This window comes from Amblyraja radiata, chromosome 23 (genome assembly GCF_010909765.2).
Source record: "Amblyraja radiata isolate CabotCenter1 chromosome 23, sAmbRad1.1.pri, whole genome shotgun sequence".
Classification (NCBI taxonomy): domain Eukaryota; kingdom Metazoa; phylum Chordata; class Chondrichthyes; order Rajiformes; family Rajidae; genus Amblyraja; species Amblyraja radiata.
In genome coordinates this window covers 12,314,216-12,334,932 of record NC_045978.1, presented here as the reverse complement: position 1 = coordinate 12,334,932, position 20,717 = coordinate 12,314,216, and the positions used below count along the sequence as shown (strand labels likewise).

The following is a 20,717-nucleotide window of genomic DNA, read 5'->3' as shown; positions in this document are numbered from 1 at the left end:
AATGTTCTAAACCATGAAAGCTTTTATACATAAAGTAAGATTTTCATTATTATTTCAGGTTAAACAGCGGTAACTCACTCAAATGTGTTTCCACGCCTATCAAATATGACCCGTTATAATGTCTACTATTAATTAATTGCCATTTATAATGGATTAACTTTTGTAAAGCAGTGATTGTCCTCCAACATAAATAGACTGCAGTTTAGCTGCACTTGTGCCCAAGGGACTTGAATCAGCAACTACCCTACTTCACATTCACAGACTTGACACAAGCACAGAAATGCTGAAGTGCTGGACTGTTGAAGGCCCCACCTGTGGGATGAGCTATGAACAAGAACACATCCATTTGTTCTCACAGGGGCATATGAGGTTTACCAAGCAGTGGAACATATGGTCGGCTAATCAGTGATTCCACAGAGGACATCTGCCTAGCTGCTGCACCAGAGTTGAGGTCAAATGGGCGCTGCGTAATACTCTAAGCCAAGGCATTGGATGCACTTTGTACCTGGCCTCTCAGTTTTAAGTCGGCTGCAGTTGGCAGTCTTACTGTAAGCCTGTCCAGTTAAATGGAGACCATAAGTTATAAAGGTAAGTTTAACAGAGTCTTTTGTTGATTTGTCTTTATTTTTCTCTGGATAATTATGTTTTGTTTTTAATTAATTTATTTTTTTATAAACTTGCAAAATCACTTCCAGACATTTTTGAAAGTGCTCGATTATGAGACATTTAAAAAGCGAAACAGAACTTGCACAACACAAGCTGTCGAACCCGGTCAGGGCTGGGGCAGCTACTCAGTGTGCATCGTGCAGTGGCCCAGTCGCCTGATGCATCCACAGGACAGTCACAGAACAGAGGCCTTGACTTGGGTGGAAAATCTGGGCACTTTAAACATTTCAAGGAGTATTTATTCCACATATTATATTCCTATGCACAGGATCTGACTGCGTGCATCTTGACTGCTACATTCTGTTGATTAAAGCATTGACTGCAATTTAAACATTCTGTGCAGCCCTGAGGAAGGTATTACATTAATACATGTTGCTCTTTTGCTTGCTACAAGATGCTAAGTGCCATAAAAATAACCATTAGGAAACATTAATTTGAACTTCAGTTACCAGTGAATTTAATTTACATGTCTTTTTAGGTGTACAATGAACTTGCATTATTACATGCACAGAAATAGCATGAGTATTTAAAGTCTACCCTTTAATATTGGATGTTCAAAAGTTCAAAAGTTATATGAGCAGAATCGGGCCCTTTGGCCCATCAAGTCTACTCTGCCTTTCAATCATAGCTGATCTATCTTTCCCGCTCAATCCCATTCTCCTGCCTTCTCCCCATAACCTCCAACACACGTACTAATCAAGAATCTGTCAATCGCAGTCTTAAAAATATCTATTGACAGCCTCCACAGCCATCTGTGGCAAAGAATTCCAGATTCACCACCCTCCGACTAAAGAAATTCCTCCTTATCTCCTTTAAAAGGTGCGTTCTTTTATTGAGGATGTGTCATACATTGGTCAAGAAAGGATTGCCAATCTGATCACAGACCTCTATGAATGCAATTCAAAACCAGACCCATGACCCCAATTTAAGGAATGTTACTCAGTTTCACTCTTTCCACACACAACTCTAACCATTCTAACATCTGCAAGGTTGAGAACTCAGCAGTTGGACAAATAACAAAATGCTAACATCCCACCTCCCCACCGTAAAATAAACTTTAGAGTTTACACTTTGACAACACAACAGTTTAATATATAGACATAAAATACTGGAGTAACTCAGCGGGACAGGCAGCATCTCTGGAGAGAAAGAATGGGTGACTGAAGGAATGTCTCGGCCCAAAGCGTCTCCCATTTCTCCTGAATTACTCCAGCATTTTGTATCTGTCTTCGGTCTAAACTAGCATCTACAGTTCCCTCCGACACAGATTAATATATGGACACATCTTGCTCACGCACAAAAGACTATTGCACAACAAAGTAGTTAATAAAACCTTAACCATTCACATGAACTCAATTATACCCAAGTTGTCCCCAGTTTTCCAATAAGGAACTGAAAGAAGAAAAACAAAATTAACACTGTTTTTTTCCGAAAAAATAAATTATTAATGATTTAATTTTATCCACAACTGCAAAGTAACTGTTCTCAGGTCTCTAATAGCCAATTAGTAAGTGGGAAAGTTTCATTTAATATATGCGCACTTATGGAAAACATTAGATCATCAGTAACACTTAAATACACTGATAATTATGGAATGACTCATTTACAAATCAACTTTATTTCTTTACACCTTCTTCACCCCCAACACCCCAAAGAATTTAAGTTTATTTTCTAAACTTCACCGAGAGTTGCTCGGGTTTGTACTGGTTTAGAGAATAAGTAAAACAATCATAACCAAAGCTGTTGGCAGCAATTCGTCCGTGCACATAGTGTCACCCAATTCAGCTGGAGCAATCTTCCCACACTTCAATTAGCTGAGAAAAGCAATTGCTATTATGCTGCTTATGCAATCTTTAACCACAATTAATTACTTTATGTATTCAAACCCATAGGACAGATACTAATAAAATCTACCTAAATTTGACTGCATTTTAATTACCAATACAAAGAGGTACCCACCATTTCAGTCTTATGATAATGCTAAGTGTGCAGTCAGGTTTAGAGGCCATGTTCTGGCTTTAGCCGTTGCCGAGGGGATGTTTAAGAAAATCAGGTAACGTTTACCTTGGATGGTGGTTTTCTCATACATGGGTGCAGAGTAATGGTTTTCCCATGACAGGGAGTTCTGCAGTGGTCGACAGTTATTCATGCCCAGCAGCAGAGCAGGGCAATGCCTGCTGACCTGACTACAGGTTGATGACGTGTGCATGAGACGGGACCTGCAGCCTTCATTCTCAAATTCCGATGGCTGATTGCCAGTGAGTCAGGGTCTTCCTCAATTTAAGGCAAGGTGGTGAGTACTTGGTAGGGGTTTCATAACTGGGGTCCAGATTTGACTAATTGCATTCCATTTTGCAGGGTGGCACAATGGTGCAGCTAATAGAGCTGCTGCCTTACAGCACCAGAGACCCAGGTTCGAGCCCAACTTGGAGTTTGCACAGTTCTCCCTGCGACTGTATGGGTTTCCTCCAGATGCTTAGGTATCCTGCATCCTCAGAACATGCAGGTTTGTAGGTTAATTGGCCTCTAAATTCCCCCTAGTGTGTGCGCAAGTGGATGTGAAAGTGGGGTAACATAGAACTAGTGTAAATAGATGATCGTTGGTTGGCATGGATTCTGTGGTTCTATGGGCCCATCTCCGTACTGTATCTCTAGACTAAACTAAATTAAACATTTGCAATTATCTTCAGATCCAAAGAGGGGCACCGTTGCATGGAAAAGACCATCCATCAGCCATTCAGTCAATGTCTTGTTAACATGAGAGAAGTCGTCTTGGTTGGCAAGTCCCCACAAGAAGATGGTAGAGTTCCCACTTAACCCATCTATTAAACACTCACATCCAAACTATCCTTCATTGAAATAAATGGGACCAAAGTTACCAATTACTGAACAATTATTAATATATCTTGCTACACCAAAATGGGTATACCATACTAAAATGTACCTTGAAAACAAATTAAATAATCCCATCAATCAATTGCAAATAAAGTAAGCAGCCTCGGATATGTGTATTGTCTGAGCAAATGTAACTGTATATGTTCGAAATCAATTTAAAATATTTTTTAATTCACAGTAGACCATTAAGTAATGCAATCTTCAACTATTTGATCAAGAGAAGACATTGACAAGTCTTCAATCCACAATATCAACTCTGTCCGAAGAAGGATCTCGACCCAAAATGTCACCCATTCCTTCTCTCCAGAGATGCTGCCTGTCCCGCTGAATTATTCCAGTATTTTGTGCCTATCTTCTATGTAAACCAGCATATGCAGTACCTTCCTACGCAATGTTAACTGTTCTCTTTCCATAGACATTACCTTGCCTGCTAAGTGCATTGAGCATTTTTGGTTTTAACATAAATATTCCCGGGTTTGAAATCTTGAATTCTCAGCAAGATAATCCTACCTATTTACATTGAGAATGTGATGTTACCAAGTTCTGCATCACTATTCCACTCTTTGAAACTCAAACATTAACAAGAGAGTATGTGCTTAAGTGTTTATGAGTGAAGAAATTTCTTTCCTCAAGAAGCAATCCAGTTTTGGAATTCTCAACCCCAAAAGAATTGTCGATTATCAATTCAAGGTAGATTTGTAAGAATCTTTGGAATCTAAAGAAATAAAATGGTGCCGAGCTAGATCAGTCATCTTGCATTAAGGCAGAGCAGATTTGACAGATTGCATGACATTCTGTTACTTCAATTCATTTTTGTTCTTACAAATGGCTTAGACATGATTTAAATTTAAATATTGTTCAAATGTTAAAGTGCATTAAAATAATCATTGATATTAATGATGAAAATTATAACTTTGCATCGAATTTTCAAAATAAATTAATTTGGCACTTTAGTAATTAGCATCTGTTAATCCTGGGTAAAATCGAGAAGCCAATGCAAACTAGGTGTACATATTGTAAATAATGTTGCTAGACAGTTACCCTGCTGTGTGTTGATTGGTTAAAGTGTTAAGCCCCTGGCCAGTTTGTTTGGATTCCAGGGTAAATGTTGCATTATTCAAGTTACGTTAGCTTCCTCTAGAAGCTTCTCCTGCAACAATGTAAGGGAGATTCTGTTATTGATCTGTGTAACTGTCAATAATGTATTGTTGTAATTTGTTATGTTTGATTGGATTGTAAATAGACCACCCTTCTGTAGTTCGGCCCCTCAAGGTTCGGGGACCAATAAAAGGCAGCCCCCACGAGGTCCTTTACTGATCTTCTGGAAGAGCGCTTGGGATTGCGTGACCTTTTGGAGTGTTTCTACTTGCACGAGGCCGAAGGGCTTGGCCAGGCAGATACAAAGATCGAACCCGCGGTTCTTTAGGTATCGTATAGGGTAATTTGTTGTGCTATCCAAAATTAAAGGTTAGTTGTTCCAGTGCTTGAATCAGTGGTTTATTGACTGAACTAGGCTGGGGCGGTGTGGGGGGGGGGGAAGAGCTTAGAAGAGCTTATTTACACTTCTATCGCCATTTTTTAACAAAATGCTTTAATGCTTACCTCAGTTCCAATATGAAGCAAGTACATAGATGATTCATTGCAATCCAGTCATGGTAAAACATACACATGGATGTTGGATTTTAAAAGTAAAATCAACAACTACCACAAAATGGTTAAGATTTCTACAAATGTGACAAAAGCTCCAGATGTGCCAGGGTCAAAATATAGCTGGTGCACACATACATTTTGTGGCACTATGATAAACATTTCCCCTTCAAATAAGATTCGACTGCACTGTTTTAAATTGGAAGCAAATATTACTCATACTTAGAAAGAAAATTAATGAATAGATCAATTTTTTAATTTTTATAAGAGACATTATCCCAATTCCTTTAATAGAATTCATAATGTGAAATGATTCTGGGATTTGACGGGGAACAGTACAAGTTTATGTAGAAAAATAATTTATTTTTATTCATAATACATTTTTTTTAACATCCTAAACAGTTCCTGAGCCACGCAGTAGTGGATATTCCCAACGTAATTGCCTCCACAATAGAGGCCTGTTAGCTAACACTACATCAGAACAATTGGCAAAATGTACACAAGGTGGACTCCTTGCACAGAAACCTTTTAAAATATGTTTCACACCAGACCACACTCTAGAAACAAGTTTAAATGGTAAGACACACGTCAGGGGGACAGGAGACAGCCAGTTACAAACGTGTGAGTATGACAATGGTACTCACCTGAAAACTCAAAAACTTTTGCAATAAGGCATAGCAATCGCGGATTTTAATTAAATTTTCATAGGCAGAACATGTGGAAAATTGTCAACGACCTCTCCCCCCTATATTTCAATTAGATACACCAGAGGACCCAAACCCTGCTCCGTGGGGAAAATCTACTTTCATTAAATGCTGCATCCAAAATGATGCTCAAACTGAATCAGATGTCAGTGCAAGCAGTCTACGTGATGTTGGTACATGTGTAGCAGTTAAAAATAAAAATGGTTGAGGCTAGGTCCCAAAAATCAGATGATCAAATCCAATACCTATATTAGCCCAGAACTATAATGTACAAAGACATGCAAGTTCAAGTAATTTTAAGGTTTTAAATTATTTCAGAAGTCAGTAAAACCTATGCATCATTTCAACAACTCCCATTATTGGCCTGAAACCGATTCAACCAAGCCTGCAAGGTTCTAATGCCGTCAGTTCTTTATGTGGCCTCAAACTGTTGAAGATTAGATTAAAAAAAACAATCCAAATTGTATGTGGAATGAAGGGAGTATAGATGTGGCTGACCTAGAGTGAACTTTCCTGCAATGGTCCTGAAAATCATATTTCACATAGTGCATTTTATTTTAAACATGGTGGAGGAACAGAGAAATCCACCATGTTTAAAGTAAAATGCACTAGGTCTGGAGTATCGACACAATTTTAGTTTTTATCGTGTAAATTAAGAACCGTTGTCGAAAAGCCCCTGCAAACATAGTCACATTAGAATCATCTTAAGTAAAAGCGAAAAATGTCGCAGATCAGGCAAAATATTTCAACTGTGAAGAGCATACCCTTTGATGAAAAATAATTAGGACATACTGTATAAAGCCCCAGGCCAGTGTTGTAGCTTTCGAACAACTAGAGTATGTACATAGCAGCTGAATTACTACATCACCACCAGTTAGGTGTCTGACTTGCAATTCATGGTTCAGATATCATTACATCTTAGAACAGAATTCAACCAAATCCAAGCAGCACACGTACATGACCCCCCCCCACCCCATTGCCTTAGTACATTCAGCACTCAGCCTTAATTCACTAGGGGCTTTCTTGTCACAGAGCCCCATGAAGACAAATCCACAAGTTTCCATTTAGGAGCATGGTTGCTGCTGGCTCATGTAGTGATTTGGGCCCATTCGGAAAAGTAGTTTATACAAATTCAGTCTTTCGTGGTGATTAAGACTTTAGTAAAATGCACTCGACACATAATCTTCAATGCTGTGCAGTGCAAAAGCTTTGAGATATCTTTACACTTTTCTGTTTTATTGGATAAACACAAGATCGATTGCCACATTTAGCAAGGGTCAGGGCAGTCCAACTTTTGTACAGACTAACATTAGCAGGTAGACTTCAATTAGCAGGTAGTGTACAATTCCCAGTCTGCTCCATGCAAAATGAGTACCTCCGAATTAAAGCCAATTATGCCATGTACAAAGTTTTCAAAAAAACTCTTCAAAAGTACTTCGACAGTCAGCATCAATTACCATTCCAAGTAGGTACAATGGTAATAATAATTAGAATATTTAATAAACTCAACTTTTAAGTATTATCACTTTCAGCTTGGTCATTTTTGTTGAAGATAGACCCAAAAAGATGGAGTAATTCAGTGGGTCAGGCAGCATCTCTGGAGAAAAGGAATAGGTGACATTTTGGGTCAGGACCCTTCTTCTGACTGAGTGGAAAGGGAAACCAAAATCTCAGAGTGAAGAAGGGTCTTAACCCAAAACGTCACATTCCTTTTTTCCAGAAATAATGCCCGATCAGCTGAGTTACTCCAGCTTTTTGAGTCCATCTTCAATTTAAACCAGCATCTGCAGTTCCTTCCTACACAGGCTACTTTTGTTTTGTTTTTTTATATTATAATTGCATATTCTCCATTCCCTACTTAACCAATCCCCGAATGTATACCCATTGTGAGGTTTATATTGTTACTGCTTTCAAACTAAGTAAGTTCAAAATTTAAAAAATGAATTAGACCTTAAAAAAACTAAAGCCCCAAATCACGTGTATTTATTTTAAGATTGAAAGAGTGGACCAGTAACATTTTACATCCCAGCAGCAGTTATAAGCAATATTTGTTTTATGGAATGAGTTGATAAAGCAAACGGATTTAAATTCAATGAGTTTTATTACTCACATTTCAATGCTATTCCATCGATGGTGGATAAATCCTAGTGTACAAGCTCCCACCATCTTAAGACATATGCAAATGAATTGGTACATTGTTTAAAGCTTGGCATATGCTCAATTAAATATTATGCTGCCTTATTTGCATTTGCTGGTGTATTGCAGAGCCTCTGATCAGGTTCTTCAATCATAAAATATTCTATCCTATATATTTTCTGCAAATACTGTCTGTGATTATGGACTATTTTTATTCCAAACCTATATTTTTGCTGAAGGGAGAAACTAATGGACGTGTGCAACTCAACATGTCTTCAACTCAAAGTGTGCCTGAACACTTCTGTGAAAATTTACACAGTGGAAAATTTCAGAAAGCGACACAAATCTTGGCAGCAAACCCACTGGAAATTGGAACGATAGGCTGCAGCAGTGAAATCATTGGAAAATAACATTTTGCACACAAACGGCAACAATAATTTCCGAGGAGAATAAAAAAAACTTCAACAGAACCAGAGATGTAAAACACCAAATGTATTCCAAAATTGAATGAATGTACATCAAACAATGGTACATTATAAATTAAAGACAGCATGAAACACTTGTATGGTTAAACATGGTTTTAAGGAAATCAGAAAGGTCCAAACATGTAATAAATACAAAAAGAAAACTGAATTAAATAAAAGACACCTTAATATGCATATCAGAGTGCGGCCAACTGCAAACTTCTAATATAGTAACACTGAGCGATCAAAACAAAAATCATGTATGTGAATTCCCTAAAAATGTCATTGCAAATGATAATGTCCAAAATTTTATATAATAGAAATTAATGAAATTGAGCATGCACCCGCAAGCAATAATTTTATAATCTGGAATAATCAAGCAGCTTCTTGCTTGGAATCAAGTATTTTCTGCACAACAATGTCAAAAATGCACCATAATAGTACAACTACAAAACATTTTCTCGCACAATTACATATGGCTCAGTCTTCTCCAGAGGTTGAGGTTGGTAAAAAGGAAAAAACATCAGAACCAATGGTCATAGGAGGTCAGTAGTGTCAACATTACAAACCCCAAGCAACTCAAAAAATGCTCAGTATATTGGGCAGTTCTCTTTCTCCCCCCCCCCCCCCCCCAGAATATTAAGAGTTTGGGATCTTGGTAAAATGCGTCATCATTCAGATACTTTACATGAAGTGTTTGGGCAAATATTTAAACCAAACACATACACGCGTGAACACATATTCTCCCACTGCATAGCTAATACTTTATTCATATCACCACTGGAATGTTGAAAGGGGTTTTAATGAATTTACTTTTATAAACCTTAGCCACCCATCAGATGAACAGCTATTAAACAGTTTGAAAAGTGTACATTTGTCCAATGGCTTCATTATGTCAGCAGCAGTTACGAGCTGGCGGACATTGCAACATTCTATGGTTGCTGCACATTCAAGATCCTTTCACTCAAAAACAAAGATTGCTTTGAACTAGTCTATTAAAATAAAACACCATTAGTTCAATTCTAAAGAAAACTAAATGCTAGCCAAAAGCTTCATTCACTTCATTAAAAACTGCCTGCAATCCTAAAGTATCAACCCCCTTCACCCAGTTGACCATACTTGTGAATAGCCAATTTAGCAGCCTAATGTACTTACATGTAAATGTTAGATTACCAGATTTACATTTATATAAAAAATATCAAAAATCAAGTCTATCATCTACCTTGTTCCACAAGTTTTCAATAGTTAGATTTAGCTCTTAGGGCGAAGGGAATCAAGGGATATGGGGAAAAATCCAGAACAGGATACTGATTTTGGATGATCAGCCATGATCATATTGAATGGTGGTGCTGGCTCGAAGGGCCAAATTACCTACTCTGGCACCTATTTTCTATGTCTCCAATTCAAAAGATCCACACTTGTCAATTACCCGAGTCAAAATAAAATTGTCTTAATTGTTTTTAATATAACATCTGATTCTGGGTAAAGGACATATACATTGACAGGGATCCTCCCACTAGTGCAGTATGTACAAATGGCCTCAAACCTAATTTTTTTTTACAGAATATTCTTGGTCACAAATCCCTCATGAACCAGGTAAGATATCGTAAATATAGGCAAGACCGCCAAATCAATTACTAAAATCTTGAAATCCAATTGAATGCTTACTTAATAATCACAATTGTTTGCTCCTACCTTGTCCGCACAAGAGCAATATAGTGCATTTTACTCTGGAACAATGAACAGCTTTGAAAATGTGGATTCCAAATAACTTTTGACCCTTGCTCTCAGTCAAACTACCTAATTCACAGAGTTTTGACACCAAACTAGACAAAAACTGGATTACTCTGTCCTTTTCAGTAACCAAAGTACAATTATCATCTTCAATAAATCAAAATACAATTTACAAACAGGTTTATAATGTGCATTAAACATCAAAAGTAGAATATTGGGCATAAATGTGGCAAATTCAATAAACTAACCGTCTTTAGTAGAATTACATGTTTAACTTTTCCATCACAAAGAACATTGCTCATTGTTTTACATGTACTGGGGCCATGGTCTTAAAAGTTCAATTCACTGAATTTTGATTAACACAACAAATCCAAGTACAGCTGTGATGAGCACTACTTAAGATGGTAAAGCATGGAACTGTTAATGCATGATTAGCAAATGTGGATAAATGCAATACTTGATCCAATTGAACTGATTTTGGTACAGTTGTTCGTAGCTGCGTTGACTAAACGACAGATGCACTTACTGAAGTTGCCCATTCCACTCACTTATTTACTCATAAAATCACAGCACCAATTTTTGCTTTTGCCTCCAAAAAGTTGTGCCATAAATGAGCTTGCACAAGATGGGACTGGTCAATAAATCTTTATTCAAAGCAGAGCACCGTTATACAGCAATACCTTCAGTTATTTCAAAGTAAAACTAAATTCACCCAATACAATAATGGGAAATATTCAAATGATGAGTCCCATTATCCCCAATGTCTACTGAGCAAGACTTAAATTTTTGGAAAAATGAGATGAACACTCAGCATTAGTAGAATTTTAAACAGTGTTCAGCAAATTAAGATTTTACTTTAAAGAAGCACCAAAAAAAAAATCAGGTAGAATCAGCAGTATAATTAGTTGGCTCCCTCAACAAAAAGATGTTCATGCAATCCAGGCTTTTTCAATTAAAATCTTTCTATTCCTCTTCAGGACACCAATTTTGTTCATTGTAAAAGTATTTAATCATGCTCAGTTTTACATTTCCAGTCAAGAGTTATTTTTTGTTGCAATCTTTGAAACTAATAACTCGTGTGACATATTGGTTCAATCCCTGACCCATTACGATGTAATAATCCAATGTGTCACCTAGGTAAAGGGAAGGTCCAAGGAGCCCACAATTTGGATACAATTAGCTGGTTTTATACAATTTATCCAAGAGTCTAGATGTTGGAATAATTATCCTTGCGAGAAAAAGTCATGACAAGGTATTCCACGGTGCAGTTTTGTTGATAATTATACTGAGCCATGAGGGAAGTCAAGGGTTCATCATTCTGCACCACCTTAATGAACTGCTTAAAATCATGGATACGTGGAAACATGGTCTGAAATTGAGTAGGGCTAAAGAAACCATTTATATAGTCAAAACACAAAGTAATTCAAATCATACAAAATCAAACTTCATTTTACACTAAATTTCTATACTGATATTTTGTCATTGTGTGCAAAATAACTTTGAACATTAGACCCAATAAGATTGGGGTTTTTGTTGCACGCTTGAGTATGATTTTTGAGTAGCTTCCACGTTTCAGGTCAATACAATGCATTTTAGTTTGTCTACCAGGTTCACACACATTTTCACTATTGATTATCAAATGCTGCACTTTTGCAGGGCACAGTGCAACCATAATTTGTGATTGCTTGGACCTCTCATACAGCCTCTAGATACACTGTTGGTGCAATTTAACCAAACTAAGACTTAATGTCACACCCAAATGTAAAATGAACTAAACAATGTTAAGTATTGCTTGCCACAGCTGCTCCACACAAGACTAGATAGTATACAAAAAGAGTTGGAAGACCGAAGCTTGAAGCATTACCACAGGTTATACAATTTATTGCTCAATTTTCCAACGTAGAAGAAAAGCCTCAGTAAGTTACACAATTTCCCAGAAATATTAAACTTCAGGTACCAAAAATCTGTTCTCTGCTTGAAAGATCTTTCAAAACAAAAAGAGCCCAACATTCCAGAATTGATGGCCCATACACTAGTGCCAAGTAATCAATATAGTTATTGCAAAAACAGAAACACTTGATAATTTTTAATTAGAAATGGTACAATTTCAAGTTCAGAATCAAAATGGAATACAAAGCAATTTTATATATATTTATATAGTCTCTGATTACATTTTTAGGCATGAATAAAAAAATGCAATCCAGAATAAATGGAATAGTAGTGTTCTATACATGTACAAATCACAGCTTATTGGATGTGCATTCTGTACTTCGAATGTGATTAGATTTCACCAGTGGACCAGCTGACACCCCTTTTGAACCTTCAGTTTTGATGCAGGAGTATCCCATTCACAGCGTTCAACAGATCTAAGGTTAAGAGCACACAAAACTGTTAGAAAATTGCCAATGGCCAATCACTATTCTAAATAACCCAAAAAAATCTAAAAATTCAGAACTTCAGCAACATACTATATTAAATACATTGACATTTAGAACATTTAAAAAAAATAAGCTTGTTGGAAGTAAAGAAGCCATCCATAATTGGGTTTTCTTTGTTTCCCTCTTATACCTTCCGATGAAAATGCACAACAACCAATCAAGCAAAAACCATGGATTGAGAATGAACTGCCAGGGAAATAGTCTCCAGCTTTTTTTCAATTTGCATTTAAATCGTTAAAGACCTGATAGATTGAAATTTCAAGAAGTCATAAAGTGACTTGATTTGCCTCCAAATTACCTCCTCAATTTAGGGGCAATTTGGGACATACAATGAAAGCTGGCAATGCTATTGATTAATTCATTCATGTATATGATAAAGACAATGCATCTTGTGGGAATCACTGAAAAGGCCAACATTTATTATCTATCTCTAATTACCCTTAGGGAAGTGGTGGTAAACCACCAAACACTTTCCATTGAAGGTAATCATTAATGATTGGGCCAAAGAGCTTATTTCTATGATCTGTGACTATGACTCAAGATAGTTTGGTGTAATGTTCCAATAACAATGAAAAAGGTGCACAACACGTTTCCAAGTTATAATGGAATTAAACTAGGAGGAAACCCGGTGGTAGTGGTATTCCAATATTCCTGCTGCCCGTCTATCCTAATGCAAAAAAGGTCATTGGCTTGGTAGGTGCATAAGACCAACTAGAGTGCATTTTGTAGATGGTAAGCACAGCAACAAGTCTGTTAGAGGTGACATTCTACATGTCTAGAATGTTAGGAGTGATACCAAATGAGAAAAATGCAATATTACAGCTCAATCAAGATATACAACTGAATGGATTGAAGTCATTACAATATCAAGTGATTGTATTCCATGCAATTACCTTCCATTAACAGGCTTCAATGGGTCATGTACTCTTTGTCTAAAGATCCACCAAGAGTGTGATTAATGCTCCGCTTTTGTGACGAACTGTTAGAATGTTGTAGATATTGGAGCGACCTCTTCCCTTTAAAAAAATGTAAAACAAAACACAAATTTGTTAAAAGCTGATGAAATCGCCATCCATTGCCAAGTTTTCAACTTAAAGTTATTAATTGGCCATCGCACACACTTTGAGATGATAAATGTGTAGGAAAAAACTGCAGATGCTAGTTTAAATTGGTAGACACAAAAAGCTGGAGTAACTCAGCGGGACAGGCAGCATCTCTGGAGAGAAGGAATGAGTGACGTTTCGGGTAGAGTCTGAAGAAGGGTCTCGACCTGAAATGTCACACATTCCTTCTCTCCAGAGATGTTGCCTGTCCCGCTGAGTTACTCCAGCATTTTGTGTCTACCTTGAGACGATAAATGTCAAGTTACCGATACAACTGACCAAAGATTAACATGCTATTTGAATCTGGTTCTTTTCCTTTTCCCATCTAACTAAAAAAAAAGTGGAGAATGCTTATATTCTAAGATTACTTAGAATACAAGACCCTAGATTTCAATATATGCCCACGTTACACTTATTAAAAGACAAGGATTTTATGCAAATCCAATTCTCCAAAAATAAAACAAAGGAACACTTTAAGACATTTTGAATTAAATTGAGTAACAATCTAGGTTACCTTTTCAAAAGAGGAGAGTGTCCACAAAACACTATTCTTGATATATCAGCATTAAAATATTGTTTTCATTCATTTTTAATACGCTTACTCGTCTATTGACAGTTTAAACAAAAATAGAGCAAGATAAACAACTGGTTCATAAGTGATAAGAGCTGAATTAGGCCATTTGGCCAATCAAGTCTACTCTGCCATTCAATCATGGCTAATTTATCTCTCCCTCTCAACCCATTCTCCTGCCTTCTCCCCAAAACCCGACACCCGTACTAATCAAGAATCTATCAAGCTCTGCCTTAAAAATATCTATTGACGTGGCCTCCAGTCTTCTGTTGTAATTAATTCCACCGATTCATCACCCTCCGACTAAGAAATTCCTCCTCATCTCCTTCCTAAGGGAACGCTCTTTTATTCTGAGGCTATGACATCTGGTCCTAGACACCCCCACTAGTAGAAACATCCCCTCCACATCCACTCTATCCAAGCCTTTCACTATTCGGTCATTCACCACATTATCTGCACCCAACCTATAAATCACACTATGGCTCCAGATTCAATGTGAAGGCACGGGTGGAAGTAGCTGACCTCAATGAGAATTGCGTGTAGGAAGGAACTGTAGATGCTGGCTCAAACTGAATATAGACACAAAAGTTGGAGTAACTCAGCATTTCCGGTTAAGGCACAAAAGGGTCTGAAGAAGGGTCTCAAACCGAAACACCCATTCCTTTTCTCCAGAGATGCTGTCTGACCCGCTGAGTTACTCCAGCTTTTTGTATCTATCCTCAATGAGAATAATATCAACTACCCAGGAGGTTAAAATAAATTACTTTCGTGTCATCTCCAGAGGGCAAATAGCACTAATTTAAGATCAATCTTTGTCAGGAAACCCTTATGTCTTTGTGAATTAGTAAACATTCAATACATAGATTTAAGCCAAAAGCAAACAACGTGTGGTACAATGCACCATTACAATATTCAAAAGAATGAAAATAATGCTTAGACCTTAATGAATTTAACTCCCAGGTTTGATGGTCAAGCCATTTGCATGCAAAGATATGGAAGAGCAATTAAATTTTCAAGGGGCCATTAATCATATTAACTCTGACCAGCGTTTAGACCACAGGAGCATCTGGATACTTGACCATATAGGCCCATTAGGCCCTCAACCAAGCAGAACCCACATGCACTTCCCGCAGAGTTGTTAGAAAACAACCTACCAACCCTTCCTTCGGGCACCAAGCCAATCTTCTCCGACACTGCCTTTTCCATAAAACTCAAATTGGAATGCAAATTACATTTGCTTTTGTACGGCACATGGAGACGACTCTTTGTATGAATGTACGTAAAATTAAGACCAAGGTCAGATACCGACTGAATCTACGGCAAACTTATTTTAACTTAAGTTACCCAATTAACTGATAAATAACTTTGCTGGCATTTAAAACCTTTGCGGATAGCTGTCACAATCATGCCAGCTCCATTCCAAGGTATACAGTTCTTGCCAAAGTTATATTTAATCTTTTAGATATATGGGAGCGAGCATAAAATTGTAAATTATAACATTGTATTTTTTTCACCAAGAAAATGGGCTCGCCTAATTCACATTGGATTGGTCACTCTCAAGAGAGTGGCAAAAGTGGAATTAGTTAGTGCTTCCTTCAAGCATCCCATTGACATTTACTATGGCTACTTTGACTTTCATTGGCACAACTTTGGTCCTCATGTTGATAAACAGCAATAAAAGTTTCCAAAGCTGATGGATAGACTTGGGTGATGAGAGACTCTAATACCTGCATTAAGGAGGCAATTATCCGCACACAAGCAATTACAAATGCCTGTGAAGATATGGTTCCCTGAAATGGGGGGACTATGTATAAGCACAGCTGTAATTTCTACATGGTGTAACCAAAATGTATAAAAATACCCTTTAATAAAATCTGACAATGTGCACTTTAGCCACATGTGATTTTTTTCTATTACAAATCTCAAATTGGAGTACAGAGGCAAATAAATAAAGAGTCTGTCCCAAACATTATGGAGGGCACTGTACTTTTCCCAAATGGTAATTTTTGATATGTCATAAAGCTTCAAGAGCCTTAGAACAGTATAATGGAGGAGTGTCTGGCTTCAACATAGCCACAATAGTTAGTGGCAGCATTGATCATTGCAATCGTGATAGACACAAAATTAATGCTCTTTTTACTGACCAGGGGACAGATTAAAATACCTTCTTCTGAAACACTGATGTTCTTTTGAAAAGCCCTGAACTTTTGGAAATGGGCATGAATCTTGCAAAATATCAAATTATTGAATATAAGCAGTTAAACCAGCCATTACCTCATTGTATGAAAAGGGACATTTATTTCAACAACTAGCCCCACCTTTTCCCAGCACAACAGCTGAAATCAAATATGCTTTTCTTTTCAGGGAATAGTGGCTGTCCAAAGGCTCCCAATTACTACACAGGCTTTTAAATACAAACAATGTTTTCAGAATGAAGACTTTCTGACGTTATACAAATGGCATACCGATTCTATCTTCTAAAGCTGAAACACTGTACATAATAAACAGAGCCACATCCAACCAATTGCATCCTTAAAGTATACCAAATAATTGGCTGGAAAATGTGAACAGTTGCTTTGCAAAAATAATCAGTTTTTTCCATACCCTCTGCTGACAAATCTCAATGCCCTATATGTGTCCCAAGTTGCATTATGACCAGAAAACAGCAGGGGAAAATGATCATGTTAAAATTCAGGACAGGAAGATGTCATTAGCATTTCTGATCTGCCAGGGCCTTTCTCTGGCTCCTATGACTATTTGACAGCCTTCATTGTCACCAGTGCTGACAATCCCTGCAAAGTGCACGGCAGCAAGTATGAATAAATTGCATTAAATTAAAAGCCACAAGCTTGATAAATCTCTATAGTAGCATCATAGTCTTGTCAGACATGATCCTTTCCGAGCAGCTGGCTTTATTTTTCAGACATCAACCAGCAAGTCAGGCAAGATGGAAAGTCGCCACCTTGATCGGGGCAACTGATGCAAAAATAACAGGAAATGAGTGGCACCAGAACTTCCCTGTCTCCTCTGGGCAACAAAAAAAAAATCAGCCTGATGAACAAGTAGTAGTTGGAAACATCATGGGCTAATCAAGTTTGCTGAGTGTAATGCATTTCCCATGTCACTTCTGATCTTTCATCCAACACAATACTCAGCCGGGAGAATTCTGTCACAGCCCAACAAGGCCTGCTTGTAATTCAAAGTGCTTTAGGATACTTTGGGCTTGAAGACGTGTAGCATTTCCTACTGCCTACGTTAGCAAGTGCAAACTGAAAGTTGGATCCGTGAGACCTCTCATTCAATATTATTTCTAGTGGGAATGCTGTTAAAAGATTTAGCAGTGATTAGTCCTCAGACTTGCATCTTACCAATATCCAGCCCTCCAATAAAGAAATGCCACACATTTAATCGGAAGATTGATGTTGCAGATTTAATATGAATCTTCATTTAACCCATCACATTTGCAAGTCAATAATTGACTTCAGCACAACTAAAGATCAGCAGTTTGTGGACAAGTACAGAGGCAATCATGAAGATGTTGTTGGCGGAAAGCAGATGGCGTTGTCAGTCGTTCAGGCCGTGTAAACACTGATTTGTTTTACGTATACGTTCTGCTCCCTGGGTATTCGCCACCCTGGCCACACACTCATTTCACCCGTCACCGGGAAGAAGGTACAGGAGCCTGAAAACTGTAACGTCCAGGTTCAAGAACAGCTTCTTCCCTTCAGCCATCGGGCTATTAAACATTACAACCTCCAATAAGCTCTGAACTACGTAGATATGCGTGTGCGTGTGTGAAAATGTGCGTGTATGCGTGTATATATATACACACACACACAGAACTTTCTCATTTATTATACTGTTTACAGTGTACTATGTTTATATATTCTGTTGTGCTGCTGCAAGAATGTCATTGTTCTATCTGGGACATATGACAATAAAACACATCTCTTGCTTAATGTTTGTCCATACGAATAATGGTAGTGATATTTTACAAATCCCTCAAACAGAATAAACAAATAAAAAGTGGCCAGTGTATAGTTGATGACTGAAACACTAGAGTCATTTGAAAGCCAAACTAGTTTGTCGTACTTGTAGGTACACAAAAATGCTGGAGAAACTCAGCGGGTGCAGCAGTGCGTCGTACTTGTACTTGGCTTCTGGAAACTATGTGAGGGCAGGTGGGATTACAATGAAAAAGACAGCAAAATTAGAAATAACACTGCTTTAGTCTGTGGCACCTTGCATGAAAATAAAATCAGACCCCTGGGACGGCGTTGAATGACCAGAATGGCCATTTTAAGCAACATTAACTACTTTTGGTTCCCCGGAATTAAATCTCCATTCGATTCCTATTTAGAATTCTCAACATTCAGCCTTCGGAAACCATTTAAAATACCTTCATACAATGTTGATTTAAAGTGTCTGAGGTAAAATTTAACAAATCAATCTTACCTTCTTGAGCAATATTAGTATCTCTACTGTTACTGGGTCCACACGTGCTGTACAGTGAAGCGAGATCTTGTGGGTTGTAGGAATTCAAAATTTTCAATACATTCCAACGAGAATCAATTCCATTTGAATCCAAGGCTGATCCTGGCTTAGCCGATATCCCTGTGCTTCTTGCCTGAAGAGGGGACATCTCCTGAGATAATTTTATATTTCTTCCTTGAACACTCCTCCTTATTCCAAATGAAAGCTGATCATTTCTTAAAGGACTATTTATTTTCATTCTTTTAGCTGTAGGCTCATGTGAGTCCAAACCTCCCTGATTCTCAGATATATTAGTAAGACACATTTTGCTAACATTGGGAGCCCAATGACCATCATATCTAAACAAATGTCCCCTGGGTCCTTCAGATTCATAGTCCAATTTAGTACCAGACTTTTCAGACACATTTCTCTTACTGGTACCAGCTTCTGAAAAACCATTCCTTTCTGCTTGTTGCACCATCTCTGGCATCTGCCTTGTTTCAGAATGTATAGATCCATAGCTTTCAAGTTGCATGTTAGGACTCTGGGTCATCTTGAAGGCATTAAAGTCACTGGAAGATCTAGCTTCTGCTGCAGAGGGAAGGAGATTATTGCACAGGGACTGGTGTGAGGAAGATGATAATTTTGCCTTTCCAGGTAGCAAGTCAGAAGCATCGGTTGGAGCTGCTGGTAATGGCGACTTGGTCCGACGAGAAAACCTTTTGCTCATTTCTTTGGTGGCAAGCAAAGAAGAAACATCTTGACCTAATAGTGCAGGAGGGCATCCAGTGCGTCTGCTTTTAAGTGACCCACTATGAAAAGCATTTCGAAATCCATTTATCGAACTCGGTTCAGGAATATATTTGTGTACCAACCTTTGGTGCATCACTAAGACCTCTGGGTACAAAGTTCTGTAGGTACAAAATGGGCACACATTGCTCAGTAAGGCACTCTTGGAAAATGAGGTAGATACATTTCCCTGAGGACTACCAGCGCTGCACAGGCTTTGCCGATATATTGTGGTACAAAGATTCAAAGGCTTTTCCAATAAACTGAATTCATATTTATCACAGTAGTCCTCCCTGTTACGTCTAGTACTAATATAACATTGGTCATTTATAGGAATGGGTTCCACCTTCATACTTCTAGCATTGTTCTGTTGTGTATAGTTTTCTGCAAGTTCCTCCATTGAGCTTTCCTCCAGAACATTGGAATCGTCAAGTTCGATAATAGCCTTTGCATCAGAGTTACATCTCTGTAACTCAACTATCAACTTTTCATCCATTAATTTCTCAGCGTGAGACATTGGCGACATTGGCAACAGTGCACTGCAGAAGATTCGTCGACCGTGATGGATCTTCAGGTCCGGGAATTCTCTACTTGTATTTGAAAACTCGGCATTTTGAAAAATTGGACTAGTAGACGAAATCATCCTTTTCTGATTCCCCCGAGGAATGTTCGCATCTAAATCTTTGGCACCGCCCAAAGAATCTGTAAAGAACCTCTTGGAGTCTTGAAGAGATTCCTGAACAGATTCATCATTTTCTTTTGGTGCTACTTCCAATTTTGGAGATGTCAATGAATTCTTCAGAGGATCATTCTTTTCTTCAGTCCTTTTCTGCTCACCCTTATGATGCCGTTCCAAGTGATACTTAAGTGAGGTTTTCTGAGCTGCAGCATAGTCACAGAGGGGGCATCGATGGGGTTTTTCACCTGAAACAATAAATACATAATTTACTCATTTTTAATATTTTACTAATTTTAAACCATCCTACCAACAACAAGAGAGCAGTCCAGAGCTACTCTCTACTTCATTTGAGACCCTCGGACTATCTTTGATCGGACTTTACCTTGCACTAAGCATTATTCCCTTTATCATGTATTTG

The 20,717-nt window shown here is 37.9% G+C and overlaps 1 protein-coding gene across 4 annotated transcripts in view; it reads right to left on the bottom strand.

Annotated features, from left to right (window-relative positions):
- Nucleotides 1-8,524: 8,524 nt before the first annotated feature.
- Nucleotides 8,525-20,717, bottom strand: part of znf217 (zinc finger protein 217) — a 60,019-nt gene continuing 47,826 nt past the window's right edge. For all 4 annotated transcript variants that reach the window (XM_033041567.1, XM_033041566.1, XM_033041569.1 and 1 more), the window contains exons 4-6: nucleotides 18,814-20,544; nucleotides 13,578-13,700; nucleotides 8,525-12,612 (exon numbers count right to left, since the gene is read on the bottom strand). In XM_033041567.1, coding sequence (XP_032897458.1) covers nucleotides 13,594-13,700; nucleotides 18,814-20,544 — 1,838 coding nt within the window. In that variant the 3' untranslated portion in view covers nucleotides 8,525-12,612; nucleotides 13,578-13,593. The remainder of the gene's footprint in view (nucleotides 12,613-13,577; nucleotides 13,701-18,813; nucleotides 20,545-20,717) is intronic.